The sequence below is a fragment of the Delphinapterus leucas genome, chromosome 4 (assembly GCF_059928025.1).
Source record: "Delphinapterus leucas isolate spDelLeu-1000000601 "Yukka" chromosome 4, BTC_Dleu_Yukka2, whole genome shotgun sequence".
In the NCBI taxonomy this organism is placed as follows: domain Eukaryota; kingdom Metazoa; phylum Chordata; class Mammalia; order Artiodactyla; family Monodontidae; genus Delphinapterus; species Delphinapterus leucas.
The window spans coordinates 119,351,819-119,379,381 of record NC_143132.1 but is presented as its reverse complement, the minus strand read 5'-3'; the positions used below and the strand labels follow the sequence as shown (position 1 = coordinate 119,379,381).

Below are 27,563 nucleotides of genomic sequence, written 5' to 3'. Positions count from 1 at the left end.
GCCCCTTGCCCTGTGCGTTGGAATGAACTATGTACTTGTGACGTGAATGTCGTCCTCTCGCATTCCACCCGAGCCCTCAGTTAATCATCTCATGCAGTTATCTCATTTCAGCTCATCCTCAGTTTTGGCTGCCTTGCCTCCTTTTGTACATTCTAACAGTCCCATCCTCCTGGTTGACTGTGACTCCTTTGTTCATTTAGAGGTCATTATCTCAGGAATACATGAATGTCGTTTCCTCAGGACAGCCCATGTTGATTTGCTGAATGTGTGTTCAGCTTCTCAATAACAGCTTTCCTGGCTCTGGACTTGTTATACATTCTTCTGCTTTATCTCGGTATAATTACAACGTGTTCTTCCTCAGGGATCTCAATGTGTAACTAACTCTTTATGAAAACACATGTTGCTTGGGGTACAGACTAAAACCTTTAGATCTGTTGTTCATGAGCTTTATTAGTGAATTGTTTCTGTGTATATGTTTTTCTAGGAAATGTAACCCTATGAGGAGAACACTTACCTATAAGTCTGATTTTATCTCTGGTCCTCCAGGAAATGTAGCTGTGCACATTTCTTACGTGTGTGGTTGTCATTGTCTCATCTTCAGGATGGGGGATGATGCTAATGATCTGAATATAAACTTGTGCAAATTAACACAGTCTATTATTTTGCTCATTGGTTAAATAAGGAAAGGATATGGTGTGAGTGTCTTGTGGGTTTGAAGTTCTGTGTTTTAGTTTTGCTCTCTTTCATTTACAATCTCCAACATTTGTTTTACATGACTTAGATTTTTTCTCCCGTGCCTGGAGAGTCCTGTGAGAATGCTAACCCTTCCCTGGGCAGAAGAATGTCAGTTAACGGTGAGAAGCTGTTGAAGAGAGAAAAACCAAGGGAGTTAATTTTTCCATCTAATTATGACCTCCTACGACATCTGCAGTATGCAACCCATTTTCCCATACCTCTGGTAAGTCACAGCTTGTCAGTTGGCAACCTGATTATTTCACTGCAGGGTCATTGACCATTGATTATTCAACTGCTTGCCTGTGTACTACGTACGATAGCAGGTGAGTTTTTGCCTTCACTACTTCTTTTGTTATTGATTCTCGTCATGTAGCTTATGTGCTCATGTAGTCCAAGTTAGTGGTGTGATACTACTACTGGCTGGCTAGATTTAACAGAATTTTCTATGTCAATGTCCTTTTATCAAGAGCATCTGAGTCACTGCAAATGATGTCTGAATGTGTTTTCCTACTTCAATTTGAAACTCATTTACTGAGTAGCCTCTATGTGCACTGTGTTGTGGTAGGTACTTTTGGTATTATACAGATGAGTAAGAATTTTTGGGCACAGGAAAGATGAATAAGATAGGAGGGAGGCAAATGTCTACAAAATGACAAGCACCAAAGTAAGTGCGGTAATTAAGTAAAAACCCAAGTGTCCACTGGAAGGAGAACCGTTTGACATTCCTGCGTCTCTTCCACTCTCAAAGAATAAATATTGGAAAGGGGGAGAGCATCTGGTTGAGAAATCGGTAATGGCTTCATAGAAGAGGCTGTGTATGAGATGGACTTGGATTTTGACCTGTTGACTCTAAGAACTGGATAGCATATGGAAAATAGTTGCCAGGAAGTTTAGTGTTTTGAGTCATAACAGGTGATATGCTTTATTCTGAAGGGAAACAAGATTAGTTTTTTTGATATTTGTAGTGAAAATGGGGCCAAAATTTGTAAATTTTTTTTTAAAATTCTTAGGTTCACTATCTTTTTCCCTGGAATTTTATTTTAAGTGTAATTTCAGTGAGTCTTTTTTTTTTTCATTGAAGACTATTATTATTATTATTTTAACAAAAAATGTAATTGTGAGGTACATATTATGTTATTTACTGGATATCTTTGAGGAGTTTTGATCTCTAGGCTAAATATTTTCTTAAATTTTTTGGTTATTTTTGAACACTCTCCGAAATGACTCTCAAAATCACTACACCCATATATTTTTTTCTTGTTACAATTGAGAACCCCTTGTTAATTTTTCTATGCCCGGGGCTATATCAAAAGTAGCTACAATTTTTTCTTGTTTATCACTGGCTGAATATATCAATATTTTTCAGCTGCTACCAGTAGGCATCACTCATTTCCCACATAATGGAATAACTTCACTGTTTATTTAGGGCAGCCAAAAAGAGTAGCCTGATATTTTAGAGATGTATCCTGAAGAATTCATGGCTGAACTATCATGATGTCTGTGATTTGTTTTAAAATAGAGTCAAAAAGACGCCATGCTGCAGTCTGGAGTTAATAATAATGCACAGGCGTTAATTTCCTACTTTTGACAAATGTATCGTGGTATGTAAGGCATTAGCTTTAGGGCAGACTAGATGAAGAGTATGTGGGAACTCTCTATACTATCTTTATACCTTTTCTGTAAATTTTAAATTATTCCAAATTAAAAAGTTTATTAAAAAAATGGACAGGGGAAATGAAGGAAAGGAAATATGGCAAAAAGTTGAAAATGGTTCACATTGGTTGAGGGTTCTGTGCTCTTCTCTTGGGTGAGCAGCGCTTTGGACGTCTCCCTCGCCCGTGTGTGGGTGTGAGAGCAGGGGGCTGCCCAAGCATGGGCTTCTTTCCTCTGTTGTTCGCGTGACCTTTGGTGACACAGTGGTTCCCAGCACAGCATTCTCAAGACTGTCCCCTTCCTTAGAGGAAAGAGCATGAATGATGTGACTATAAGCCTCACGATGAGTTATGACATAATTCAACTGTAATGTGCAATCATAAAAGAAATGCTAGAAAATTGATGTTGTAGGGTACAATTTTTTTAACAGCCTTCTCTCACCAATTGTCCAGAAGCTCCTTTCCTGGGCGGGAAATTTAGAATAAGCCATCAAAAACGGGGAAATAAAAGTATATATTAATAGAACAGTGACGTTAGGAATGCTGTAGTGAGTCTGGTTCTCTTCCTTAATAAAAGGGAAAACTCGACTAGCCAATCATGCATGTGAGGAGAATATAAGAATATGATTAAAAAAACAAAAAGTTTTTTTTTTTCCTCTCCTTTGTCTCTCAAATGTGGCTCTAGTGAGTGAAGGCCAAGGAGAGAAGACTAAAAGGGGACTTGACCAAAAGATTCAGGAAAGTAAACTAGTTTCATATATGGTCGTATATGAATGTCTTGATCTGCTCTTCAGTAAAAACATGTTCTTAGATTGCCAACAAGCACAGGTTCTGGTGTCTAGGCATTCTCCCAGCCTGTACCACAGGTGAGTCACTTAGATGCTGTCTGTGTTAGATACGTGATGCCGACTGGGGTTCCTGTCATTAGCACTAGCTAGCTGGAGTTTGTCCAGTATCTACCCTGTTATAGGTGTAAGAGGCACTTTTTAGTGCATTTTCTCCTTTATTGTTCTCTTCAAACTCAGAGAATGTATTGTAAAATTGTGGATAGGAGTCGTCTTTAGGGTTCAAGCTTCAGAAAATAGTTCTCAGTGCAGAGCTAAAAAATGAGTCTGGAATCAAACTTGTTTTGTTAGCTTCCAGGAACACCATTTCTTTCTTTCTTTTTCTTTCCCCATCCTTTGAGATCATTTATTTTTATTGAGGTAATGTGGATTGAAAACATTCTATGTTTCACGTGTACAACGTTATATGTCTACTTCTATATCCACTACAGCCGCGGTCCCCAACCTTTCTGGCACCGGGACCGGTTTCACGGAAGACAGTTTTGCCACGGATGGGGTGGGGGAATTGCTCAGGCGGTAACGGGAGCGCTGGGGAGCGGCGGATGAAGCTTCGCTCGCCTGCCCGCCCCTCACCTCCTGCTCTGCGGTTCCCGACAGGCTGCGGACCAGTAACAGTCCTCGGCCTGCGGGTTGGGGATCCCTGCCTTACAGAGTGCTCACCCCCCAAAATTTAGTTTCCCTCTGTCACCATACAGTTGATCCCCTTTACCCGTTTCATCCTCCTCCCCAGTCCTTCCCCTCTGGTAACCACCACTCTGTTCTCTGTGTTTGTTTTTGTTTGAGGAATACCGTTTCTTAATCATTGCAGCTAACGCAAATGCATTACCAATTGTTTTAATGTCGACTTTTGTAACTGAAACAAAAAAAAAGATACAAAGCCTTAGGTATGCTTGTCTAAACTTCTCAGCCTTCTTTTCCCTAAATAAGTATTTTATTTATTACCAACTATTGAATCCATGCTGCATTACTGGCATTTGAGAGAATTTGATCAACGGGTTGTGACCCTGAGAGTAGAGTCACCCATTCTTTAAACTGCCGGCCCTACATGGGGTCAGACTCATCTTCAGGACCTGGCTGGCACCCATCAGCCCAGCACGTGCTGCATTTCTAACAAGGCCTTGCTATGTGGTGTCGGCCTGTCTGTCTGAAGACCATGTGACTGGTGCTATTTTTCCATACCTTTGATGTGAGTTCCAAAACAGTAGTTTTAGCAGTTAGTATAATTTAACAACCCCCCTTGAAAATGTTATGGGGTCTATTTCATATTGCTACAAAATAATACTAAGGAATCACTGGATTTGTCATTATTGACAGTAGAAAATCTTTATTTATAGCCTACAGGTAGAATATAAGGATATATAGTTCATTAAAAACTATCCATGTATTTCCAAGCCTTTTTAAATTAAGCTTAAAAAAAAAGCTTAAGAGAATTTCAAGCTATTGTGGTAGGAAACAATTAGCTATTAAAAATTGGAGTAGTGAGCTAAAAGGTTACCATTTTTGAAGTGATGGATTAAAACAAAATCAGGCACAGCCCAGGTGGTTTCACTTAACAAATAAGCTGGCTTTTTTTTTTTTTTTTTTTTTTTTTTTAACCGATCTAAAGGACTTTAAATCGTATTGCTGAAGGGCTTTCTGGAAACTGACATGGAGATTATTTTGCATATTTCTATCAGGAAGTCAGTTCCAGGCCTTTAAATGAATACCGCATGAATACTTCAGTCTGTGTCATAGAGGCCATTTAGATTTCAAGGATATTGCAGGGTTTATGTCGGTGCAACAAGACGTTTTAGTTTTTTGTACAAACGTTTGGGTTAAGGAGCATCGACAACCACGAGAGTACTGCTTGGCTTGCATTTAGAAACAGGGTTTCTCAGTGAACCAAGCCACATTTGCTAGCTGCCTGTGTTTTTACTTATGGAGGCTCTTTCTTCCCCTCCTTCCCAGCAGTTTTGTACACTCAATTGTCCAGTAAGGCAGGAAGAGATAGCGTGAGAAAATCCCATATTTTATGCATTGTTTTCACCACCTGATTTTTCTTTCTGAGCCTTGGTCTCCTTATGTGAAGCAAACGTCTCCGTGACCTTTAAGCGGAAAGCTTTTGAGAGGTGATAGTACAGGATCGGATCAAAACACAGGTTGGACACAGCCAGCAGCAGTGTGGCCTCCTTGGCTTTGAAAAGTGAAATCCTGGTGGAGCAGTCAGATATGACCTCTGTCTGGCTGAGGGTGTATGGGATTCGGACAATGTGATAAGGAACAAAACATATGATGTAGCCTGTAGTCACCAAAAGTATATTGATGAGAGCTCTTTTCACGTTTGGATAATTTTCATTATCTTTGTTTCTGTAGAGTTGTCGAATGACAAGGCAGTTAGATATTAAGATGATGGCTGAGAAATTGAAGAATATTGCTATGCATATGAAATTTGTCAGCAAATGCCAGTTTCTTCCAAACTCCTTTTTGAATTCCACGCAACCCACGTTGGGCTTTTCCTTCATGTCTTTGATGGGAATTACCATGTTTGGCACCATTATAAGAAGGACCATTAACCATACAACAGTCGATATCATTTTGGCAAATCCAGGTTCTTGTATTCGATAAATCTTGCAGCTGTATGTCAACTGAAGACAGCGATCAATGCTAACAAATGCTAGGAAGATAATTGATAAGTACATATTAATGTAGATGAGGCAGGCTGTTACTTGGCAGTGGAATATCCTCAGCTTCCAGGGGGCCACGCCCAAGTCGACAGTGATTTTTACTGGTAATGCCAGAGTAAGCAGGAAGTCGGCTGTAAGCAAATTAATTAAGTATATGCTTACACACCTGTGATTTGTGTTTTTCTGTATGAAAGCCCAGGCTGCAAAACAACTTCCAATAATTCCAACAAGGAAAACTAAATAAAAAAAATATGTGAACGGCTCCAGGTCTCTGTAAACTGGGCAGAAGGTAGAACTGTTGGTCATCCTTACTTTCCCTCAAGATGACGCTGTCCCCCCACCATAAAAAAAAAAAAATCCAAAGTATCTGTTAAAATAGAAAAGAAAGGGGAGAGAAGGGAGGTTAATAATTCAAATTGGATATTATTTTCTTCAAGCACAACTGCATTCACAAAACCACGGTCACAGTCTCTCTGCCTCTTAGAATTGTATTGGTGAACTTACTAGATTGTGTGGACTGGTGGGACCATCTTAGATTATGAGGAAGCCTGGGTTTTCCATGGTCTGATTTTATGATTTTGGGAAATCCCGCGTAGGTTGCTTCTAGAAAAGATATTTTTGACTTCACACTTTTGCATTCTGATAGCTCTTTTGTTATCAGTTGGGTTGGAAGTTAGTTTGCAGAGGAGATAAGTGAACTGAAATTCTGAGAAATAGAGAGAGGAAACAAAAAAGGTTTGGTTGTGGCTGAGCCTGAAGAGCCTCTCAATGAGGCTTCCTGGCTTTCTGTTCTCATAGATTGACAGAGCTCTTCATGCTAGCGGAACCTAGGCTGGAACCTAGGGGAGGTGAGGAAGGACAGAAAATTGTACTAAAATCTGAAAGATTGTATCTAAAAGGTAGGCCTTTTATTGTGTAACCCACTAGAACATTTTCACAATGAGAATTTCATTTCGTTTTTCTTTTTTTGGCAGAAAAAGTTGTAGGATTAGACTCTGGTCTTGCCTTGTTGCGCTAGATTTATGATGGTACAGACCTGTGCTATCCAGTTTGGTAGGCTGCAGCCACCTGTGACCATTAAGCCCTTGAAATGTGACCAGTACAAATTGATGTGTGCTGTAAGTGCAAAGTACCCACTGGGTTTTAAAGATTTAGTGTAAGATATTATAAAGAATAGTGCAAGTAGTAAAATTGTACTATTTTATGCAAATAGTACAATTAGTAAAATATGTCTTTAATTTTTATATTGAGCACATCTTGAAATGATATTTTTGATATATTAGGTTAAATATTAAAATTAATTTAGCCTGTTTCTTTTTGCTTTTTTAAGTGTAGCTGTGAGGTAATTTTAAAGTACCTTTGTGGTTTGCTTTATATTTCTCTTGAACAGTGCGTGTATAGATGTTTCCATGTTTCCATGTCAGTGTTGGTGAGAAGTTTGACTAAGAACGTATTTTAAAGGCTTCTAGGGCAAGGGTGTATGATCATTGGTTACACTGTTCTCAAAGAGAAGCTCAGTTATATATACAGATGTTTGAAGACATCTAACTTTAACATTTGAGGGTTTTTTTTTCTTCTTCTTCTTCTTCTTCTTTCATTGTGGGTTTTGCAGCACTCAGGGCTAGAAGTTTAAGACCTGCCCTTAGAACCGTTGTGATCATCACTGATGGTGACAAAATCTTGTCACGTTCCCTTCAAATCTGGAACATTGGGTGATTTATAGCGCAAGTTAAAACAAACTGGGTATCATTTATTCCCTTTGACCTGGTCTAGTCAAACTCATGCTCTTTGGGCCACAGGTATTCTTCCTGGTGCTACTTCCTGATAAACACCCTCCTCATGCATCTTAAACACCTTTCTTCCTTTGTTTTAATAATCAGAAGATCGCTTTTGTGTTCTGGCAAGAAAAAATTGATATGTGGCTTGTAAAAATAGCAAATAGTAAGTATAGTGGCTATGAAGGCCAAACAAGCCCATTCTCTGAAACGTCCTTTTAAAAAACAAACAAGAACTTCAGAAGCCTTTCTGAATCTTAATTCTCCTAATTATTTAATGATCCATTATGTACCTCTTGGGGTGAAACAGTATGCAAGTGGATGGATAAGGCAGATGTACATAAAGCTTTCTAAGTTAAAGTGACATTTAAAGGGTATACGTCCTTCGCCTTTCCGTACCTGAGATAGGACTTGAGGGTCCATGAATATTGTCATTCTGTACTAAACTCAATGAAAGTAATCAAGCACGTACTTTGTGTCTGGCACCATGCCAAGTACTTTACACGTACTTATTTAACCTTTCATTATTTCTATCACGTAGATGTTATTATCCCTGTCTTACAGATGAGAAAACTGAGGCACCACAAGGCTAACACTCAGGGTTATATAGCTGGTAAGTTATAGAGCCAGGAGTCGCACCCAGACAGTCTGATCTCAGAAGCCATGTTCAAAATCACTTCGAAACTTTCTCTCAATAATAACAACAGTAATAATGATGTTGATTATTATTATTGTTTGGAGTAACAATTTTAAAATTCTCTTCCCATATAGGTCATTACAGAGCACTGAGTAGAGTGCCCTGTGCTATACAGTAGGTCCTTATTAGTTATCTATTTTATATATGGTAGTGTGTGTATGTCAATCCCAATCTCCAAATCTATCTCTTCCCTTCCCCCTTGGTAACCATAAGTTTGTTTTCTACATCTGTGACTCTATTTCTGTTTTGTAAATAGGTTTCATTTGTACCTTTTTTTTTTTTAGATTCCACATAGAAGCAATATCATATGATATTTGTCTTCCTTGTTATTATTATTATAGTAGCAAACCTTTACTAAGTGCTTACTATTGGGAGGAACTATAGTCTAAGCAATTTTCATGTAAAAGAGCAGAAATAAAGTATTCATTCATTTTTCCTAAATACTACTAAAAGATGTTTAGGCTCCATGTGTTTTGATGTTTCATTTTACAGTACATGTATTTAAAAACCAAACCTAGCTTCTATCTTTTAAGCCTAAACCTCCTTTACTTTCAAAATTCCTGTGACCTAGTCCCTCCGTATCATCCACACTCTCTTCCTCCCAACTCTCTACTTTAGGTTGGTGGGATCTCTACGGTTCTGGGAGCTCTTCCTTCCTTCCTTCCTTTGTACTTTTCGTTGTGATACAATTTGGGGATCGTAGGATTCTAAGGATGGAGGGAACCTTTATTAATAGCATCTGGTCCAATCCCCAGATTTGAGGAGACTGAGGTCTAGCACTTGGGTGTTGGTCAAGGTTTCCCGGCTCCTTAGAGCAGGCTAGGATCCGACCTTGTTGATTATTCCCTAGACTCTCTGCCTTTATTCTTCCCAGCTCCAATCCTGCCTATCCTAAATGCCTGAAGGAAGCTCTTCAGGTCTGAAGTCTACTCTAGGCTTTACTGAATTCCTTATGACTTGACTTTTAATAGTAACCATTTATTTAGTACCTGGGCGTTCTAAACGTCTTTTTTGTTCTCTGGGTCAGAAGCTAGTGTTGGTGTAGATGGACCCTCATCTCCCACCTTTGCTCACTGTTCCTTTACAAAGTGCTAGGATTTTGGCCTATGCTGTTGTATTGCAAATGCTACATTATAAGAGAACTAACATATTATGTGTTTCTCTGAGTGCCCCTTTTGCTCATACAATTATAAAGTCTCATTTTATAGATGAATATGTGGTAAAGAGAAGGATTAGAAAATAATTTGTTTTGATCAATTAATATACTATGTAACTGGAACTGACCATATATACCACTCATGGGTAATTTATTTAAAAATAATTACAGTGTAACTGTTCATTCGATAATGCTTGAGAGGCAGTGCCTCGCCGTCGCTTTTCTTGAACCTCAGTCTAGATTTCAATGAAACACAAATCTCTTTATTTAAACATTTTGGTCTTATCAAGGAGAGGTTAAATTGTACTATAATAACATTCTGTGTTTTCTACCATGAATTTGAAAACTAAGTGCTTCATGAGTATTTTTTCAACCAGTTATTAGCCTGTGGACATCTGAGGTACCCAGATGTATTCCAGCAAAATCAAGAAAAGATTTCAAGTGTCTCCTTTGTTTGAGACTGCCCATTGCTTAGAAACTCATTAGATATTTTTTTACGGAAGTCACAATGGAATTTTCTTGAAATTACCTATCGTAATGTTTGTAGAGACCTGTTGTGCCCTGTCGTGAAGACCTACAACAATGGCCTTTATCCATCCAGTTATAAAATCGAGTTACTGAATAGTTAAGCTTACCTATAAGTAAGCAGTATTCAGTCTTGTCTGAATTAAGCTGTCTTTCTGAAAGGGATGGATGAGGTCATCAGGAAGAAGAAAATTACAGCGTAGTTCACGGTGAGAATCCATTTGGAGTTTAATAATTGGTGCCTTCTTGCACAGCAACCTTATTACATGCTGGCATTTTCAACTTACATGGTTTAAGCGCTGAAAATCATAGATTTCCCTTCCATGGAAAGACATTTGGATATATTAAGTATTTAAAAAGACATACCTGGGGGTATATTCTCTGAGCCTCAGCTCGCCTTGCTCCCAGTCTGCAGAGAAGCGTGAGCTGTTTGGCTAGCTACAGCGGTAGCAGCCTCATTGCAGGACTGCCGGCTGCGCTAACAATTTCCTTTCCTTTTTATGTGGTTTTAAAATGCTGCATATTGACGTAGATGAAACTGTGGTTTGCACATAGCTTAACTGTATGGAAGCCTCTTCAAGTCCTTTTCAATTTGGTGTAAGCTTTCTTAAACAATTCAGATTCGTCTCTTCTTTTAGAGGGAAGATTTTTATTCGTCTGTTGTAATACCTAGGTGTGATTTTTTGTTTTGAAAACACCCCAGATGTGTATTTCGTCATAATGATTTTAAAGAATGTCAATCTTTTGTGCCTTGAATGGTGTTGTGAGTTAAAGATATTAGGTGTTTAAGCAAAATTTCTTTAGTATACATACTGATACTCATCAGTCTTTCAGAGTTATAATTTAAAAGATGGTTGCAGTTTGGATCCTGCTGAGACGTCTATTAACAAACAAAAACGATATGGTCAAGTTTATGTTGTTAAATCTGGAAAGAGAAGAGGAAAATCATTATGTAGAGAGATAATCATTGTTAACGTTTTTGGTACATACGTTTTAAAATTTTTCTACGTGTATACCCACTTAAAAATGTTATTATGTTGTGCATACTGTTTTATAGTTTGTAATCTTTTTATTCAAAAAGATATTGGATCTGTTTTTCTCAGTTATGAGAGTAAACCTGGGGTGCGCATTTGTCAATTTGGCCACAACGGCATAATGAATTGAGACAGGTGTTTAGTAATTAATAGATTCTATGAAAAGGGAAGCTCCAGTGTACATTTAAATTGTTTGGGTAAATGTTCATTCTTCCTGTGGGGGAGTGAGTGTGCCGGTCCAAAGGTGATTTGTTAAGTGCAAAGCCATTGCCTGATCACTTAGGATCTGGGTTTTTCTATTGCTTCATTGTCTTGGAGGGTACTTTGGTTTCATCTCTTTTTCTCTCAATAATTCTTAGTTTTCCAAATAATAAAGAAAAAAGTCAGAAGAAACCTCTCTAGAATCTAAAATGCCTCCCTTTTGGTATTCACTTTGCTAAGGAAAAATCTCTCAAAAGACTGAATGAGGACTGTCAAGCTGGAGGGAATTTAAGGAGGATCTAGGGAACTTTTGAAAACAATAATGTGTCAAGACGCTTACGATGACAGTGTCCATTTGTTTCTGATACTCCGATGTTCTTTCGAATTCAGGTAGTTATTGTTATTACTGTATTTTGCAAAAGAATAACTTTACATATATTCACTCAAAAATTGGAGGAAGAAACCCAAATCTTTCTCAAACTTTGTATTTGGTTTTCGTTAGGAACCAATGTTAACTTTCATCGTAATAGTGCTGGGAAACGCTCTGTCTTTTAAGATTTGTGTGCGTCACATTGGATAGAACTCACTTCTGTCCACTTCAGAAAAGACATGCCTGCAGACAGTCAAGTGAAGTGAGCAGTTACGACCACAGTTTACACTCACAGGGGGATGGAGAGGGTGAGATGGGAAGAATTCGGTGAGGTGCAGTTTAGCTGCCAGCTGAGTGGTGACTGGTTTTAAACTGATATGAAGGGACACTGGAATCAAAGGTTTTTGGTCAAGTTTCTTTTTTCTTTTTTAGATAGGCATATTTATATGTGTACTTCCCCCTTCACTTTGGGGTATAGATAGAATCAGATACATTCAACTGTTCTTAAAAATCTACTATAGGCAGTTTTTTGTGTCTGGATTGCCAAATATAAAAGAGCTAAAGTCTCCTAGTTCTTGATGTTCCATTTCCTTTTTGGAATAGTGAGAAACCAATCTTTTAATAGTGAAACTAAACCATGTTCCTCCTTTTGAGAATGAGCTTGAGGCACCTTGCATTTTGCAGAGGTTTATTCACAGTAGAAACATGCTTGGCTACCGTCCCTGTTGTTGTTTTTGTCTTTAACATGAGTTCCATTTGAATTTCCATAGGTCACTTCTTTCTGTTTCATTAATAAGGACAGATGTTTTTCAGCGGATATTTCCTTAGCGTTCTAGGAAATTGCGCATCATCACTAACCCAGTATTTCAGAAACCCAAGTCGGAAGTGAGGGGAAGTTGTGTTTCCCTTACCTTCGTCCTGGCAATACTTATTTAAGAAATGACATACTATTTACTTCAATGGGTATTTTGTATATTTAAAAATTGAAGCTGAATTGCCCCATGAATTGAGAAAGAGAATCTTTTTGTCCTCAGTCCCTTATCCACACAAATCATGCTTTTGTTCTTATTGAACACAAATACCAAACAACGGTATTTCAATAGAAGTATCAGTTTTAATGTGTAACATTCTTTTTTTTCTTTGGCTGCGCCTAGCGGCACACGGGATCTTAATTGCCCGACCAGGGATCGAACCCGTGCCCCCTGCAGTGGAAGCGCGGAGTCTTAACCACTGGACCGCCAGGGAAGTCCCAAATGTGTAACATTCCTAAAATTTGTTTTCAAAACGTACCATGGTAGCCTTCGGAACTAATGAGGAAGGAGAAAATGAATGTTGGGGTAGGTAGCCGCTGCCACGGCCAGGAACACAGGTCTGAGAATTTATTTTCTTTAAAGAAATCCATGAAATGGAGGAGATTCCTCTCTTTACAGATGGGGAAACTAAGGCATGGGGGAAACTGAGGCCTTGCCCAAAGCAGCACTGTTAGACCCCAGTGTCCCAGCACTTAATTATGCTTCTTCAAATGAAAGTGTTGGTTGGAGACTGGGGTTATAAAGGAGGACACCAGGTCAGTTCGTCACCACCACCACCCCCTCCCCCACCCCAACATATATTTAGTGTTTACAGCTGTTTGAACTTGAACTTGAGTGCCACTGGGCAGTGGAACAGTCACCACTGTGCCCACTTTTCTTACGGAGTTTGCAACTTGGGATGTTCACAGCTCAAAATAGTTTGCATCCTGAAGTGTTTTTTTATGATCTTTGGGCAGGGGGCTGTTCTTTGGTTAATGAATGCTGATCAGAACATTTCTCCAGCAGCTTCTGTGGCTCCGAGTCAGCCTTCTCTCTGGAGCCATTGTGCTTTAGGTTCCTGTTTTGAAAGTTTTTCAAGGTACATAATCCCCTTTCCCACCTGAGTTAGTCCAAAGACATTCTTTCCTGACTCTGAGATTGGTAGCTTCAAATCTGACAGTGATGGACATGATTAGACAGAGTAGTTTTAAAGTGAGCTGTAGATGCAGAGCTTTCAAGAGGTGGAGGTTTCTGCATTATTTGAATTCTGCTTCAGTTTTCCCTTTTTTTTTTTTTTCTGGTACGCGGGCCTCTCACTGTTGTGGCCTCTCCCGTTGCGGAGCACAGGCTCCGGACGCGCAGGCTCAGCGGCCATGGCTCACGGGCCCAGCCGCTCCGCGGCATGTGGGATCTTCCCGGACCGGGGCACGAACCCGTGTCCCCTGCATCGGCAGGCGGACTCTCAACCACTGAGCCACCAGGGAAGCCCTAGTTTTCCCTTTTTAATGAAACATCATGTAAAAATTTGGAAATATGTTGAAGGCCGATGTGTTTTGTACATTCTCGGAATGGGAACTCGGTTGTAGGGCTGGTCGAGTCTATCCTGTCGTTCCCTTGGCCGGTCCTTTCGGTTTTCCGCCTTTTTATTGACTGTACAGTGTTATCAAGTCAACATACAATGCATCTCACCTTTCAGTTGTGAGGTGTGACTGTGCTATTTGATCCATGGTTATAAAATAATTAATAGTGGGGAAGTCCCTTAAAAGGAACTCTTAAAGGATATCTTGTTTCTTTTTAGTCACTGAAGTTCTTTCTCCCCCGCCCCCCCCACTTGAGTGCTATGGTCTATTTCTTATGAAATTTGAGTAACATGTTTTCAAAGCGCAGGACACATTTTATGAACTCTGTTGTTACTTTCCAGGAGAAGACTTTTGGAGCAGTTCTCCCTTGCCCTTGCCATGTGAGTCTTTGTTTTTTGATCAAGTGGTTAAAAGAAATTCTAACCATAATTATTTCTTGACTGCAGGCTGCCTCCTTAACTCCCATCCTAGAGAAGGTGTTTGTTGCTTTTAGAAGGTCACAGTATAGAAAGGGTGACAAGGAGGACACAGGACCTGCGATGATGCAGATAGACTCTGGGCTGTTAGAGCCTGTGGGGATCCAGGAAGTGCAGTCCTCTGACCAAGGTGGGCAAAGAGCTGCTTCTGAGAAGTGAGGGAGTGGCGGCAGGTTTTGGGGAAGATGCACATGATTGGGCTGTAGGGAGGGTGTTTGGGGACCCTCACTCAATCTGGGTGCGTGGAGTATGTGTGCAGGACCTGTGTGAGGAAGAGGCTGAGACTAAATCTTGGTGCCACCTGGTCCATCTTGGATGCTTTAGTTAGTATGCAGTGGAGAGCTCAGGAAGGTTATGTGAAGAGAGGAGCGGTCAGCTCAGCAGTACCAGGTGAATCTGCGGGCTTTGGGATGTGTTGGGTTGGGGGAGAAAGCGGAAGACAAGAAGTCAGTTTGGAGGCGCTTGCAGCCTTTTTAGGTGAGAGGCAAGGAGGATCTGAAATTGGCCGGGAAGAGATGGGTAGTTGGGAACGACTGCAGAGGTGAAATCGCTGAGACATCGGGCTGGCAGGGAGCAGACTGTGGTCTCAGTCCTGGGAAGGGCAGTCTGAGGAGAGGAATCTGGTTTGGCAGGTAGAAAGGCAAGTTTAGTTTATTAGCGTAGTGTGTTTTTGGTGCTACCTCATTATCTGGTATAGCATAGACTGCTGTATATTTTATCCCTTTCTATTTTGCTACCACAAAAGGAGAGCTGACAGCTTCCTTTTATGAGTTAAAACTAACACCATGGAAGGTGACTGGAAAATAGTACAAACCCAGCCCTGGTTACATCACCTGCAGCCCTGCATCAGCCCATTAATGGAAGCCATACCCACAACTTTGGACATTCAGGTCTATTAGCCAATAAATCTTTTTTTATTGCACAAGCCGAATTTTAGGTTTCTTTTCTTTTCTTCTCTTTTTTCTTTTGTCACTTACAAATGAGAAAATCTTGATACATTGGCATCACCTAAACGATTAATCTAGAGACTCTAGAAAGCACCCTTAAACTAAGCTTTGTTTCTATTTGATGATGTTAGTAAAGTATGTGCTATTATTTCTCTATTCTGTCCTTAAACCCTATTGCTACTACCTATGTGCTTTGACAATGGAGAAAAAGAAAAAAAAAAGACTTTATTAATACAGAATGTGACATCAAAAGATAATATCATACAAATTATAACAGGTCATCTGCCCAAAATGACACAGGGTTTCCTTTTGGGTAAACAGCGCTGTGAGGGTTTGTGTGTTGGGGTAGGAGTGACCTGATAACTGTGTGGTCTTCAACAGTAAAAGCTGCTACTTCCTTTTGGTCACCTATTCTCTGCAAGATTCCAGTGGCATGTGGATTGCCACTTTATGACAGGACATCCCCCCAAAAGAACCACTTTAACAAAATGTAGCTTTACTTTCCCATATACCACTTTTCAAAATGTTTAATTATTTTATAGCACTGCTTGTATAAAGTGATTAAATGTTGTATTACAAACCTTATTTATAAATTAGCTACAGAAAAGAACACATTATTACACAAAATAATAAAAAAAAAATAGTACTGATGACCTCAGAGATGTTTCTGGATTAATCCACTCTCGCTGTTGCCCTACTATTTTATTTTTTGTTGTAGCCCTGGACCTTAAAGTTCCTTTTTTTTAAATTTACCTAACTTTTCAATATTTGAATGAACTCCTTATGATCTGACTTCTAACTCTAATACCTTACAGACATTCCTCTCACTGAAGTCTTAAGTGATCTTCCAAAGTTAAATCCAAAGATTTGTTTGTATTGATCTGACTTTTTTCTTCTTTATTTTAATTGAATGGTAATTGACTTACAATATTATTAGTCTCAGGTGTATAACATAGTGATTCAATACTTTTATACAGTACAAGGTGATCCCCTTGATAAGCCTGGTTAGCGTCTGTCAGCGTACCAAGTTATTGCAATGTTATTGATTTTATTCTCTATGTTGTACATCACATCCCCATGATTTATGTACTTTATGAAAGAAAGTTTTACCTCTTACTTTCCCTCACCTGTTTCACTGATCCCCCTGTCCTCCTCCCCTCTGGCAACCACCAGTTTGTTCTCGGCATATATGTCTGTCTGTCTTTCTGTGTATATGTGTATATGTATATATGTATGTGTGTGTGTGTGTATATATGTATATATCTCTCACATCTTCTTTATCCATTCATCTACCGATGGACACTTAGGTTGCTTCCATGTCGTGACTATTGTAAATAATGCTACAATGAACATAGGGATGCATATATCTTTTTGAATAAGTGGGTTTTTTTTTATTTTTTAGGGGAAAATTCCCACAGGTAGAATTGCTGATAGTTCTATTTTTAATTTTTTGAGGAACCTCCATACTGTTTTCCATAGTGGCCTTACCAATTTACATTACCACCGATAGTGCATAAAGGTTCCCTTTTCTCCACATCCGCTCTAACCCTTTTATTTCTTTTCTTTTTGGTGATAACTGCTCTGACCAGTGTGAGGTGGTATCTTATTATGGTTTTGATTTGCATTTTCCTGATGATTCGTGATATTGGGCATCTATTCATGTGTCTGTTGGCCATCTGTATGTCTTTGGAAAAATGTCTATTCAGGTCTTCTACCCATTTTTTCAGTGGGGTTGTTTGCTTTTTTGATGTTGAGTTCTGTGAGTTCTTTGTACATTTGGACATTAACACCTTATCAGATGTATCATTTGCAAATCTCTTCTCCCATTCAGTAGGTGGCCTTTTTGCTTTGTTTTTGGTTTCCTTTGCTCTACAAAAGCTGTTTAGTTTGCTGTAGTTCCATTTGTTTATTTTTCCTTTTGTTTCCCTTGCCTAAGGAGACACATCCAAAAAGATATTGCTACAACCAGTGTCTAAGACTGTACTGACTGCCTGTGTTTTCTTCTAGGAGTTTTACGCTTTCTGGTCTTAAGCGTTTTATCCATTTGAGTTTATTTTTATATATGGTGTGAGATAGTCCAGTTTCATTCTTTTGCATATAGCTGCCCAGTTTTCTCAACACCATTGATTAAAGAGGCTGTCTTTTCTCCATTGTATATTCTTACCTCCTTTGTTGTAGCTTAATTGATTGTGTAAGCATGGGCACTCCATTCCATTGCACTGATCTATGTGTCTGTTTTTGTGCCAGTGCCATCCTGTTTTGATTACTGGAGTAATCAAATTACTGTACTTTGCTGTGTAGTTTGAAATCAGGGAGTGTGATACCTCCAGCTTTGCTCTTCTTTTTCAAGATTATTTTGGCTCTTTGGAGTCTTTTGTGTTTTCATACAAACTTTAGAATTATTTGTTCTAGTTCTGTGACAAATTCCATTGGTATTTTGAAAGGGATTGCATTGAACCCTTGGTAGACTACCTTGGGTAGTTTGGTCATTTTAACAATATTAATTCTTCCAATTTGTGAGCAGCATACATCTTTCCATTTGTGTGTGTTGTCTTCAATGTCTTACAGTTTTCCAAGTACAGGCCTTTTACCTTAAAAGTTCTGATATGCAGTAGCTGTTATTCAACTCTTGCTTCACGATATCCTTATTTGCATTGCATGTTGTTTCCTGAAAAATATTGCCTTTCATATTTATGATTTGCTTTGGCACACTGGTTACAAAGGCAAAACTTGGTGCTTCTCATCTTCTTTTATAATTTCAGTTTCTCCTGTGGCCCAGTAGGGGACATATGAAACACCAGCATTTACTAATTTGTCCTGACCAATGGAAACTGTGAATAAACACAGCCACTTTCTTTTGCAAGAATATTTAGCCAAACAAATGCTATAGCAAGCTTAGTTTTGCCAGGCACGTTTATCATAGGTTTGTGATTTTGTTCTTTTTGGGAGAGGATATTTGACCCAGAGTTGGGAGCAGAGAGTTTTCATGAGGGTGGAAGGCGGATACAGAGTGTGAAAACCTCCTCAGCTCTTCCTCAGTTTAAAATGTGTTTTCTCAGTTTTGCCTAAAATCTGATGAGGTCCTAAGAACATATGAAATACTTGTTTTGAAAAGTCAGTGGCAAATAGAATTTCAAAAGTACTCTATGCAACTCCTTCCTGGGTACTCCTATGCCTTCTTTCTTTGTATTCTATTAGCATTTGTAATTGAGTGTACTAAAGAAGCCACCCATGTCTTGACTATGAGTAAATCTGGTAGTGTTTTTTGGTATCTTGACTTAAGAAAAAACTTGACACTATTAAAATTATTTTTTATTAGTACATATATGGTAAGGCTTGAAGTACATATATATATATATATATATACACATATATATGAAAACATGACTTACAAAAATGTTTGAGAAGAGCATTTGAAAGATGGGCTAAATGTCTTCCAGCCAGTTAATAGCAGAGAAAGAACTGAGCTTTGATGACTCACAAGCCAGCAACCATATCCCATATCTGCACATATGAAATTTGTTTTTCAGAAAATATGTGTAAATTTTGATTTTATGTGTAATTTCTCACTCATTATTGTAAATTTTAGATTTTCTTTTTATCAGGTCCAGTTGCTTTCTAAGAAAACTGCTTTTCTCTGCTCCTAGGGAATAAAGTGTGTTGCCAGCTGGGGGTATTTGTGTGCATATGTCTTTTCTCAGACATCCTAGATTTTTTCCCCATACCATTGGACAGGGGAAGTTTCTGGCAACTTATGCTACTATCTAGATTCCCTCTGTAGAGTTTACTTAAACATATTCTAGCACCGGAACACTAGGCTCATTAAGCGGCTTAGCTAATCTTCATATAAAACATATTTAAGATGTATCTTATATCATCCTCAAAATGCTATCAGAGAAAGATTACATTTTTTGCTGCAATGTACAGAGTTTATATCTGCTTTCCTTTGAAATGCCATGAAATAAATCCGTGGGGGATTTCTTAAGTAATTTTTTGGGTGTCTGCTTATCCTGCTTCTTCTAATCAGAGAAGACTTGACTTTTTCCAACAAACAGGCCTCTAATCCTTTATCAGACTGTGTCTGCTTTTAAGCTGGTCTTTAATGACCCTGTTGAAAAGAATTGCATAATATGCCAACTTAATTCTTGTGTTTAGAAGAAGGAAGATGTCGTGATTGCTTCCTGTCTTCCTTATTGCTATCTAACGTGCTATGTTAGCTGACCAGACTATTGATTATAAACTTAAACCTTCTATTTTGGTGGGATAAGATTAAATAATGTATTATCTTTTCTTTGATGGTACAAAAACAAGCATGGAAACTTACATTTTAGTTTTATTATTGTACTACATTGAATAGTAGTGCCTAGAGATGATACTTATTATCGTGGACATGCTTCTTCTTCATTTTCCTATATTATGTAATTGAAGATTACAATATGCATGCACAGACTGTATTCGAAAGGAGGTGGGCATTCACAAAGTATCTGTGCTTTCTTGTGTTATATTTCCCCTTTTGGTTTTGGAAGCTTCTGAGTCATGCTGAGCTTTTAATGGGATATGCAGTTTCTTACGTAAGATTTCTCTAAATGGATGGCACAGAAAGAAATAAATAATGGGGTCCAGGCATACGTTTGCAGCTGACAACAGCAGAGAGAATTCTTTCACGTAGAGCAGGATTTCTTTTGACTGGCAGCTGTAGTGGGTCTCTGTCTGGCTCCGAGTGTAGGGGATTCTGGCAACGTGGTAAGGCACAAAACAGACAAAAAACACGAGCATGATGCTGAATATATTACGGCTAGATTTCTTCTTGACCGAGACGGAATTCTTTCTGGACTTAAGGTGGGACTTAAAGATTTTCCTCGTGATAGCAGTGTAGAAAACGACTAAGGAAAGAAACACAATCCAGAAGACGGCTACAAAGATGTAGTTGGAGGCTTGGTGCCACTTGAGGCCCAGTTCATTCTTAAGGTCCATGCATTTAATGCGTGTGGCCTTCCTGACGCTCCGGTTGGTCAGGATCACGTTGGGAATGGCAAGCAGCAGTGTGAGGCTCCACACCAGCACCGACAGGAGTTTGCTGTAGTTCACGGACTGGATGAACGAAGTCAAGAGAGGCTTCACAATTTTATAATATCTGTCAAAGCCGACGAGCCCGAAGAACACGATGCTGACATACATGTTGACATAGAAGAGCACGGCCGAGACCCTGCACACAAACACGTTCAGCTGCCAGGGGCCGAGGCCCGAGTCTCCCAGGATCTTAAAAGGAAAAGTCAGGCTCATCAGGAAGTCACTGACGACAATGTTTTTGAGATAGACGATGAAACTCTTGGAGCTGGGCACGTAGAAGAATATCCACCCGGACACGCCATTGAGAAGGATCCCGGCCACGAAGACCACGAAGTACAGCACGGGGATGATTTGCTGGGTTATGAGGGTGTTCTGGGGGCAGGACCCCTCTGCAGGTGGGGCAGTGGTGGCATTCATCGTTGGGTAACTTTTGAAGGCGAGGCCTGGAAGGTGATGTGAAATAGTCACTCAAAGTGCAGTCACGACCTTCGAGTCATTTGCCGAGAAATAAATAAAGGGAAGGGCAAGAACTTGCCATGCCCAGCAAGTTCTTGAAACCAAGGTTTTGCTGTATATTCCTTAGGTACCTGTCTCTTCCTCCCTTTCACCTTCCCTTCCTTCCTTTAGAAAAGGGAAGAATGGAGTAGACAGATGACAGGAAAGAAAAATTAGAGAAGCAGGGCAGTCTGAGAACTGAGGTAATCATGGAGACCAGCGTTTCCCTAAAATGATAAAGGTTCCTGTACAACTCTAAAGTTCCAGGAATACTCATTTAAATATAGTCTCAAAGGTAATAAAGCTATAAAAACAGAGAATCTGTTTCATTTTATTCACAACTCTTCAACATATGAGGTTTAAGAGCTATTGACACAGACCCTACTTTTTAGAAAGCCTACCCTATGTATATTTTAGACATAGGACTGTGTCTTACAAGCATACACGTCCAACTATAACTGGTATTTTTGGTATAGGATTATGGGTACCTTTAAAAGTTGAGATATTCTGTGGGGTTTTTCCCTATTTAAAAACTGATTTGCATTATTTTTATAAATTAGAAAACAAACAAAAACGATAGAAAGACCTTAAGCATTCTGAGAAATGCTCCCCAAAGTACATTCTAGATCTGTACTGTCCAAATGGTAGCCAGTAGCCATATGTGGCTGTAGAGGTCTTGAAATGGGGCCAGTCCAGATTGCGATGTGATGGAAAATGCACAATGAATTTTGCAGACTTAGTACGCAGATAATAATGTAAAATATCTCAATATTTTTAATATTGAGAATATGTTGAAATATTTTAGGAATATCCCATTAAATAAAATACATTATTAATCTTAATTTCACTTAATTTTACTTTTTTTAAGAATATGGCTACTGGAAAATTTTAAATTACCTATGCGGCTTGCATCATATTTTTATTGGACGACACTACCCTAGGTATTACCCAGAACCTTCTTTTGTTAGAGAATCCTGTGTAGTCTTCGCTGATGTTGGACATGATGATTTATGGCACAAGGAAGATTAGCACTCTTTTGAAAGATTATTTGATACATCTAAGAAAATGTCTACTGCCCATCTTATCTGTAATGTCTGTAATGTCCTGTTTAACCCTTCATCCGTTGGTCCCTGCCCTCAGGATAAAGTCCTAACTCTTTAACCCTGAGCTACCAGAAGTCCCATCTTGGTCTGATCCCTACTAATTCTACCTCCAGTGATGAGTTCCTGCTGTTCTGAACCCTTGTACCTCGTGTGTTCCAGGATTTCTCTCACCTTGGACCTTTGCACAAACTTGCATTTGTATGGAAGACTCTTTCGCTACCTTCTTGGTTGGCTAACTTCTCTTCATCCTTGAGGCCTCAGTTTGGATGCCACTTTCTTTAGGAAGCTTTGCCCTCCCAAGCCTTGGTTGGGGTGGATTGGGTGTGAGGTCCCTTGTATGTATGCTCCTAGTTCTGTACCTTTCTTCTGCCATAGCACTTGTCTCTCTAGCTGTTTGTTTGTTGTTTCCTCTACTACTGTAAGCTTCAGAGGAGAGAGACCATGTCATTTTTTTTTTTTTTTTTTTACCATTGTATTCCTAGCATTACATTTAGAACATTAGATATTTAAAATATTTGTGAAATAATTAAATGCAATCTGGGAATATAAGACATGAGTCCCTGCTCTTAAGAAATTTACATCTAGTCAGGGGTCATGGGAAAGAAAGATTGTGGAGAACAGTGGGTTCCTTGAGGACAGAGAATGTATCTTGTTTATCTTTGTATTTCTGGTGCCAAGCATGGTGCTTTATACACAGTGAGTGAAGGGCTGTGTCAGTAAAATTAAGGAAGTGTGAGAAAGTAGAATTTGGAAATGTGGAATATGAGATTCAGTCACATTGCAAATAAAAAAAAAAAATCACACATGCAAACTTTGTGTGCTGTTTCCCCCAAAAGAATATGTTGCTTCTGTGTACTCTTCCTGCAAGCATATGGCAAAGCTAGTTACATTTCTAGCAATTGATTTTGCCTGTCCTTGGACTTCCTTTGAAAGGAAATCTAATCCCCTGCCCACTTGGCTCTGATCATAATGGGTTTGTTTGCAGGTCCTCTGTGGCCTGTTTCATATATTAGATGGTAAGTGAAGGGGCCATGTTTTCTATTTTTAACTGTCCACTGTGGCAAAGAGTCTATATTTAGTAAATAATTGGTCTTGTCCCCTGATAGTAAGGTGCAGCTTAGTCTAAGAGCCAGTCTCACAGAGCTCAAGAGAATGCTCCCAGGGGTCCCGGTGCTGGGGACACAAGCCCTTCGGTCAGTGTGGTGCGGGGATCATGATGTGTATTCAGTAATTGTTGGATTCACTGGAGTTTAAAATATAAAATTTTTAAAAAAGCAGATGTGAATACATTTTAAAGTAGAGAGAAATATTAGCTATATAATATACAACTAAATACTGAAATAGTGAAGAATTTCCAGAAATGATTTAATGAGTACCAAATTTCTCTCTTTATAGAAAAATTATAGAAGCCACTGTATATAGTAATAGTGAAGAATTTCCCAGAAATGATTTAGTGAGAGCCACCATTTCTTTCCTTTCCTTCTAGAAACCTGTATAAAGACATTTTCTCAGAATCTCATGACTTTTGTCCTTTCGCACTGCAATATGTCTGAATGTAGCCTGATGCCATGGGTCCACAACTCTGACCCTCTGGTTCCTCAGAGGGTCAAGAATCTGAGCATATATGCTTTGCCATGCACCTCATGCCTCCTCCTTTCCTCACTTTGAGGTTGGTGGAAGGGGCTAGCTAACCCAGGTAAACTTCTAGAGCCGGAGTGCCTTCTGAAATGAAATGAGTACTCAAGGCTTGCTTGGGTCTTTCCCTCCAAACGTCTTCTTGCTATTTTGGGCTGTTTTTAAGCAATGGCAGATCAGAGTCTCCGTTTGAGACGTGTTGACTGGGGGAAGAAGCAGGGCATCACTGCTGCTCGTGCTGCTGTCTGGATGGATACAGCAGAGGCAAATTAAAGGCTCGTTCTACGTAGGCAATGAGCTAATGGTAAATCTGAGACAATTTTAGTGGCAACACGCCCTTAAGTCTCTTCTTCTTGAGCAGTAGTGTTGATGGCAGGGCACTGTGGCCTCCAGGTACATAATTTATCATATTTGGTCCTGGTGGCTCAGAGTGTGGCAGCCTTTTCTACAGTGATGGATCAAGAGATGTGTGGAAAAGGGGCTATCTTAAGGTATCTGAGGCAAGTGAGGTCAGTTATATATCGAGACCAAAAGGCAGGAATACACGTTAGATGAAAAATAGGACAAGCTGATAAAAGAGACATGTATTCCTTTGACCTTGTAACACCTGTCCAGTCTCCTCTCCTTGTCTTTAGTATAGAGGTGGTTTAATATCCCGATAGAGACCTACTAAAACTTAAAATCATTTCACAGATGGAGGAAATAGTAACATACGGATGCTGATTTTATACGGTAACGTAAAAATAAAAAGAACCAGATAAATCAGAAAGAAAGAATGTCTTGATGTGGCCCAGCCACCCTCCATTCCCTGCCCCAGGCTCTCAGCTGATTTACTATTTCTAAGCAGGTTGTCCCAGCCCATCAAAGACAAGAGACAGGCAAAGGGGGAGAAAGAAAGAGGAAAAGCACCTCTGGATGATCAACCGAAATAAGGGACATTCTGTGGAGCCAGTTTGTGGAAGTGTAGCCAGCCCTGCCCATGGACGTTACTTCTGAGATTACCTCTGAATTGCTATAGTGAAAGTGGTCATTACGTTAACCTTGAGGCTTCAGGTAGCATAAGCACAGCTCCCTGAATTCTTGAGACTTCATTTAAGAAGGATTTCAAGATAAACCGTAATGGGGGGGAAAGAAATATATATATATATACATATATATACATATATATACACACACACACATAAAAGAAGAATGTGTGTGTGTGTATATATATGTATATGTATATATATATACACACAGCTGAATCACTTTGCGATATAGCAGTAATTAACACAACATTGTAAATCAGCTATACTTCAATTAGAAAAAAATACTATAAGGCTTCAGCTTCTCTTAGGTGGAAATCTTCCTTGTTCCACAAATCCAGGTAAAGGAGAATGAAATGACTTGAAACGTTTTAGTCTATATAAACCGTCACTTTGGATCTTTGGTCACGTAATGGTGGAGTGGATCTATGAGACCAAAAGACAGCCGTTAATGTGTAATAAGAGCCTGTGAATTGCTTTCTCTCATCTTTTTTTTGCACAGCTAGAATATCAATGGCAAAGTTTCATTTTAATCCAGATAGTGAGCGCTGTTGTTCCTAGTGAAATGTTAGGTCTCAGGATTGGGCTGCATTCGTATTTTCAGGTTGTAGAGTATTGCATATAACCTCAGGGCTCTCTCTTTGGGCAGAACTCAGTTGGTACAGGACCAGACAAGGCGATGCTCGCTCCGGAAATACAGTCATCTTAGTAAAAACATGCTGAGTTCATTACTCATCCTCTGTGTAATTACACACAGTGACCCATTTTTCTCTTAAAATGGACCACCTTCCACTGTTCTGTGTGCTGTAATTCTACTTTCTCTGAAGAAGGGAAGTTATTCCTTCGTAATATTTTGATGAAATTAACAAAGCTCTTGATAACGGGAAAGGATTTGTTCACTTACGTTTTAAAACTTTTGTCTGATATGAGGTTTCCTTTCAGTGAAGTAATTTAGCCTAGTGGGCGCTTGTCATCTTGAAGTGGCCAAGGTGCTTCTTCGCTAATGATCCTGTATTGTAGGAGAAAAACGAAGATTTAATTAAGTTAAATAAACGCCAGAATGTTTTTACTGAAGAAGTATGTGTCGTAGCAGCGCACTTGCTTTTTAAATACAGCTTGTATAATTGTGCAATATTTCAACGTGCGTTTTTGTTGTTGCTTTACTGAACTTCGTTTTGGTTGTCACTATTGACGATTACTGATGTGATGTAAACCCTGTAAACCCTTTACTTGAGAGGATTGCATATGAAGTGTTTTTAGTTATTGGTTTCTTTCTCCCCACCCCCCACACACTTTATGGGTTCGGTTGCTCAAATCAGCTCATTTAAATTACTGAAGTTAACAATTGACCATTTTAGCTAGGAAATCATAGGCAGGCTTTTTTTGTTTCCTGGTGTTTTTTTTTTTTAAACCTTTTTACCATTGACATTCTGGGTTAGATAATTATTTGTCATGAGGACTGTCCTCCGCATTGTAGGATGTTTAGCAGCATTCTTGGCTTCTGTTAGGGGCCAATAGTATCATCTCCCTAAGCTGTGAACAAAATGTCCTCTGGGAGGCCCGATTGCCCCTGGTTGATAACCACTGGTCTACTTATGCATGGACTTTGCCAAGATTAACATCTGAAAGCTATATTGTATGATAGGAAGAGGATAGGTTTGGCAGAATGGTGGTTGGGTTTGGTTCTGCCTCGGTCTAGGTTGTCACCTTTCTAAATTCTTTAAGGCAACCCTTCTCAGACTTTAATGCGCATACATATTTCCCAGGGCTCCTGCTAAAACGAAGACTCAAGATTCCATAGGTCTGGAGGTGGGTATAATGTTGATGCTGCTAACCCCACGAGTACTCCTTGAAGAGCAAGTTTTTTTGTTTTTTGTTAAAAGACTGTACGTAGGGGACTTTAATAAATATTTGGTGAGGAGGGTAAAAAAACAACCTTATTTTTCTTTGCTGTAGTTGGGACTTGAGGTAGGAAAAAATTACATTAAAAGGAGCCTGAAATCTAAGATTTTTCTTAGAGTTTACTCATTATAAATTTCATCATAATAATCTCATCCTTCTAGTCTGTAAATATAAATAGATATTTTATGGAGAACCAGTGGTAAAAAAAGCATATTTACCTAGAATAGCCCTAAAAGGTCATGAAATTCTCTTTAGAAACAAAACAAAGAGATTTAGTTCTCTGTGGTGGAATATTATATTTGATCCAGGTCAGTACTGAGCATGTTCTGGTCAGGAATGATATCTTCTAACTTCAGGGAACTGCTTACTCCCGGAGAAGGAAGGAGGGGCAAGGGATGCCATAGGGTGGTTGGACTTTAGTTGTAGTTGCGGTATTTCACCTCTTAAATTCTGAAACAATGATGCCTAAATATTACTATCAATTAACACGGGGCGATTAAGTGTATTGGTGTTAACCAACATTAGTTTCTGTACTTTTGTGTACTTGAAATAGTTCATAATTAGAAAACAAAAATGTATACGGAGGGACTTCCCTGGTGGCACAGTGGTTAAAGAATCCACCTGCCAATGCAGGGGACACGGGTTCGAGCCCTGGGCCGGGAAGATCCCACATGCTGCGGAGCAACTAAGCCCACGCGCCACAACTACTGAGCCTGTGCTCTAGAGCCCGCGAGCCGTAACTACTGAAGCCCGCGTACCTAGAGCCCGTGCTCTGCAACAGGGGAAGCCAGCGCAATGAGAAGCCTGTGCACCGCAACGAAGAGTAGTCCCTGGCTCGCCGCAGCTAGAGAAAGCCGGTGCACAGCAATGAAGACCCAACACAGCC

At 39.4% G+C, this 27,563-nt stretch overlaps 3 protein-coding genes across 4 annotated transcripts in view; 1 reads left to right on the top strand and 2 right to left on the bottom strand.

The window, feature by feature from the left end:
• The window catches only part of MED12L (mediator complex subunit 12L), a 359,593-nt gene that overhangs the window by 99,443 nt on the left and 232,587 nt on the right, over positions 1–27,563 (top strand). Inside the window, exon 16 of the mRNA XM_089910995.1 lies at positions 782–958. Within this exon, the coding sequence (XP_089767121.1) occupies positions 782–958 (177 nt within the window). The remainder of the gene's footprint in view (positions 1–781; positions 959–27,563) is intronic.
• Positions 4,051–10,677, bottom strand: GPR171 (G protein-coupled receptor 171). 2 transcript variants are annotated; one of them, XM_022582783.3, is made up of 2 exons: positions 10,415–10,677; positions 4,051–6,262 (listed from the first exon to the last, which is right to left on the bottom strand). In XM_022582783.3, exon 2 carries the CDS (start codon positions 6,199–6,201, stop codon positions 5,242–5,244), a length of 960 nt encoding a protein of 319 aa, XP_022438491.1. In that variant the 5' UTR covers positions 6,202–6,262; positions 10,415–10,677; the 3' UTR covers positions 4,051–5,241. The 2 variants fall into 2 exon arrangements, with proteins under 2 accessions (XP_022438491.1, XP_030617400.1); XM_030761540.2 differs by lacking the exon at positions 10,415–10,677 and adding an exon at positions 6,400–10,394.
• P2RY14 (purinergic receptor P2Y14) overlaps positions 16,652–27,563 on the bottom strand; it is a 69,265-nt gene continuing 58,353 nt past the window's right edge. Inside the window, exons 2-3 of the mRNA XM_022582776.3 lie at positions 25,680–25,784; positions 16,652–20,960 (exon numbers count right to left, since the gene is read on the bottom strand). Coding sequence (XP_022438484.1) covers positions 19,921–20,934 — 1,014 coding nt within the window. The 5' untranslated portion in view covers positions 20,935–20,960; positions 25,680–25,784 and the 3' untranslated portion in view covers positions 16,652–19,920. The remainder of the gene's footprint in view (positions 20,961–25,679; positions 25,785–27,563) is intronic.

Bases quoted from the DNA above. Each gene is read 5' to 3' on its own strand.
- GPR171 (XM_022582783.3), bottom strand. From the start codon at position 6,201: ATGACCAACAGTTCTACCTTCTGCCCAGTTTACAGAGACCTGGAGCCG.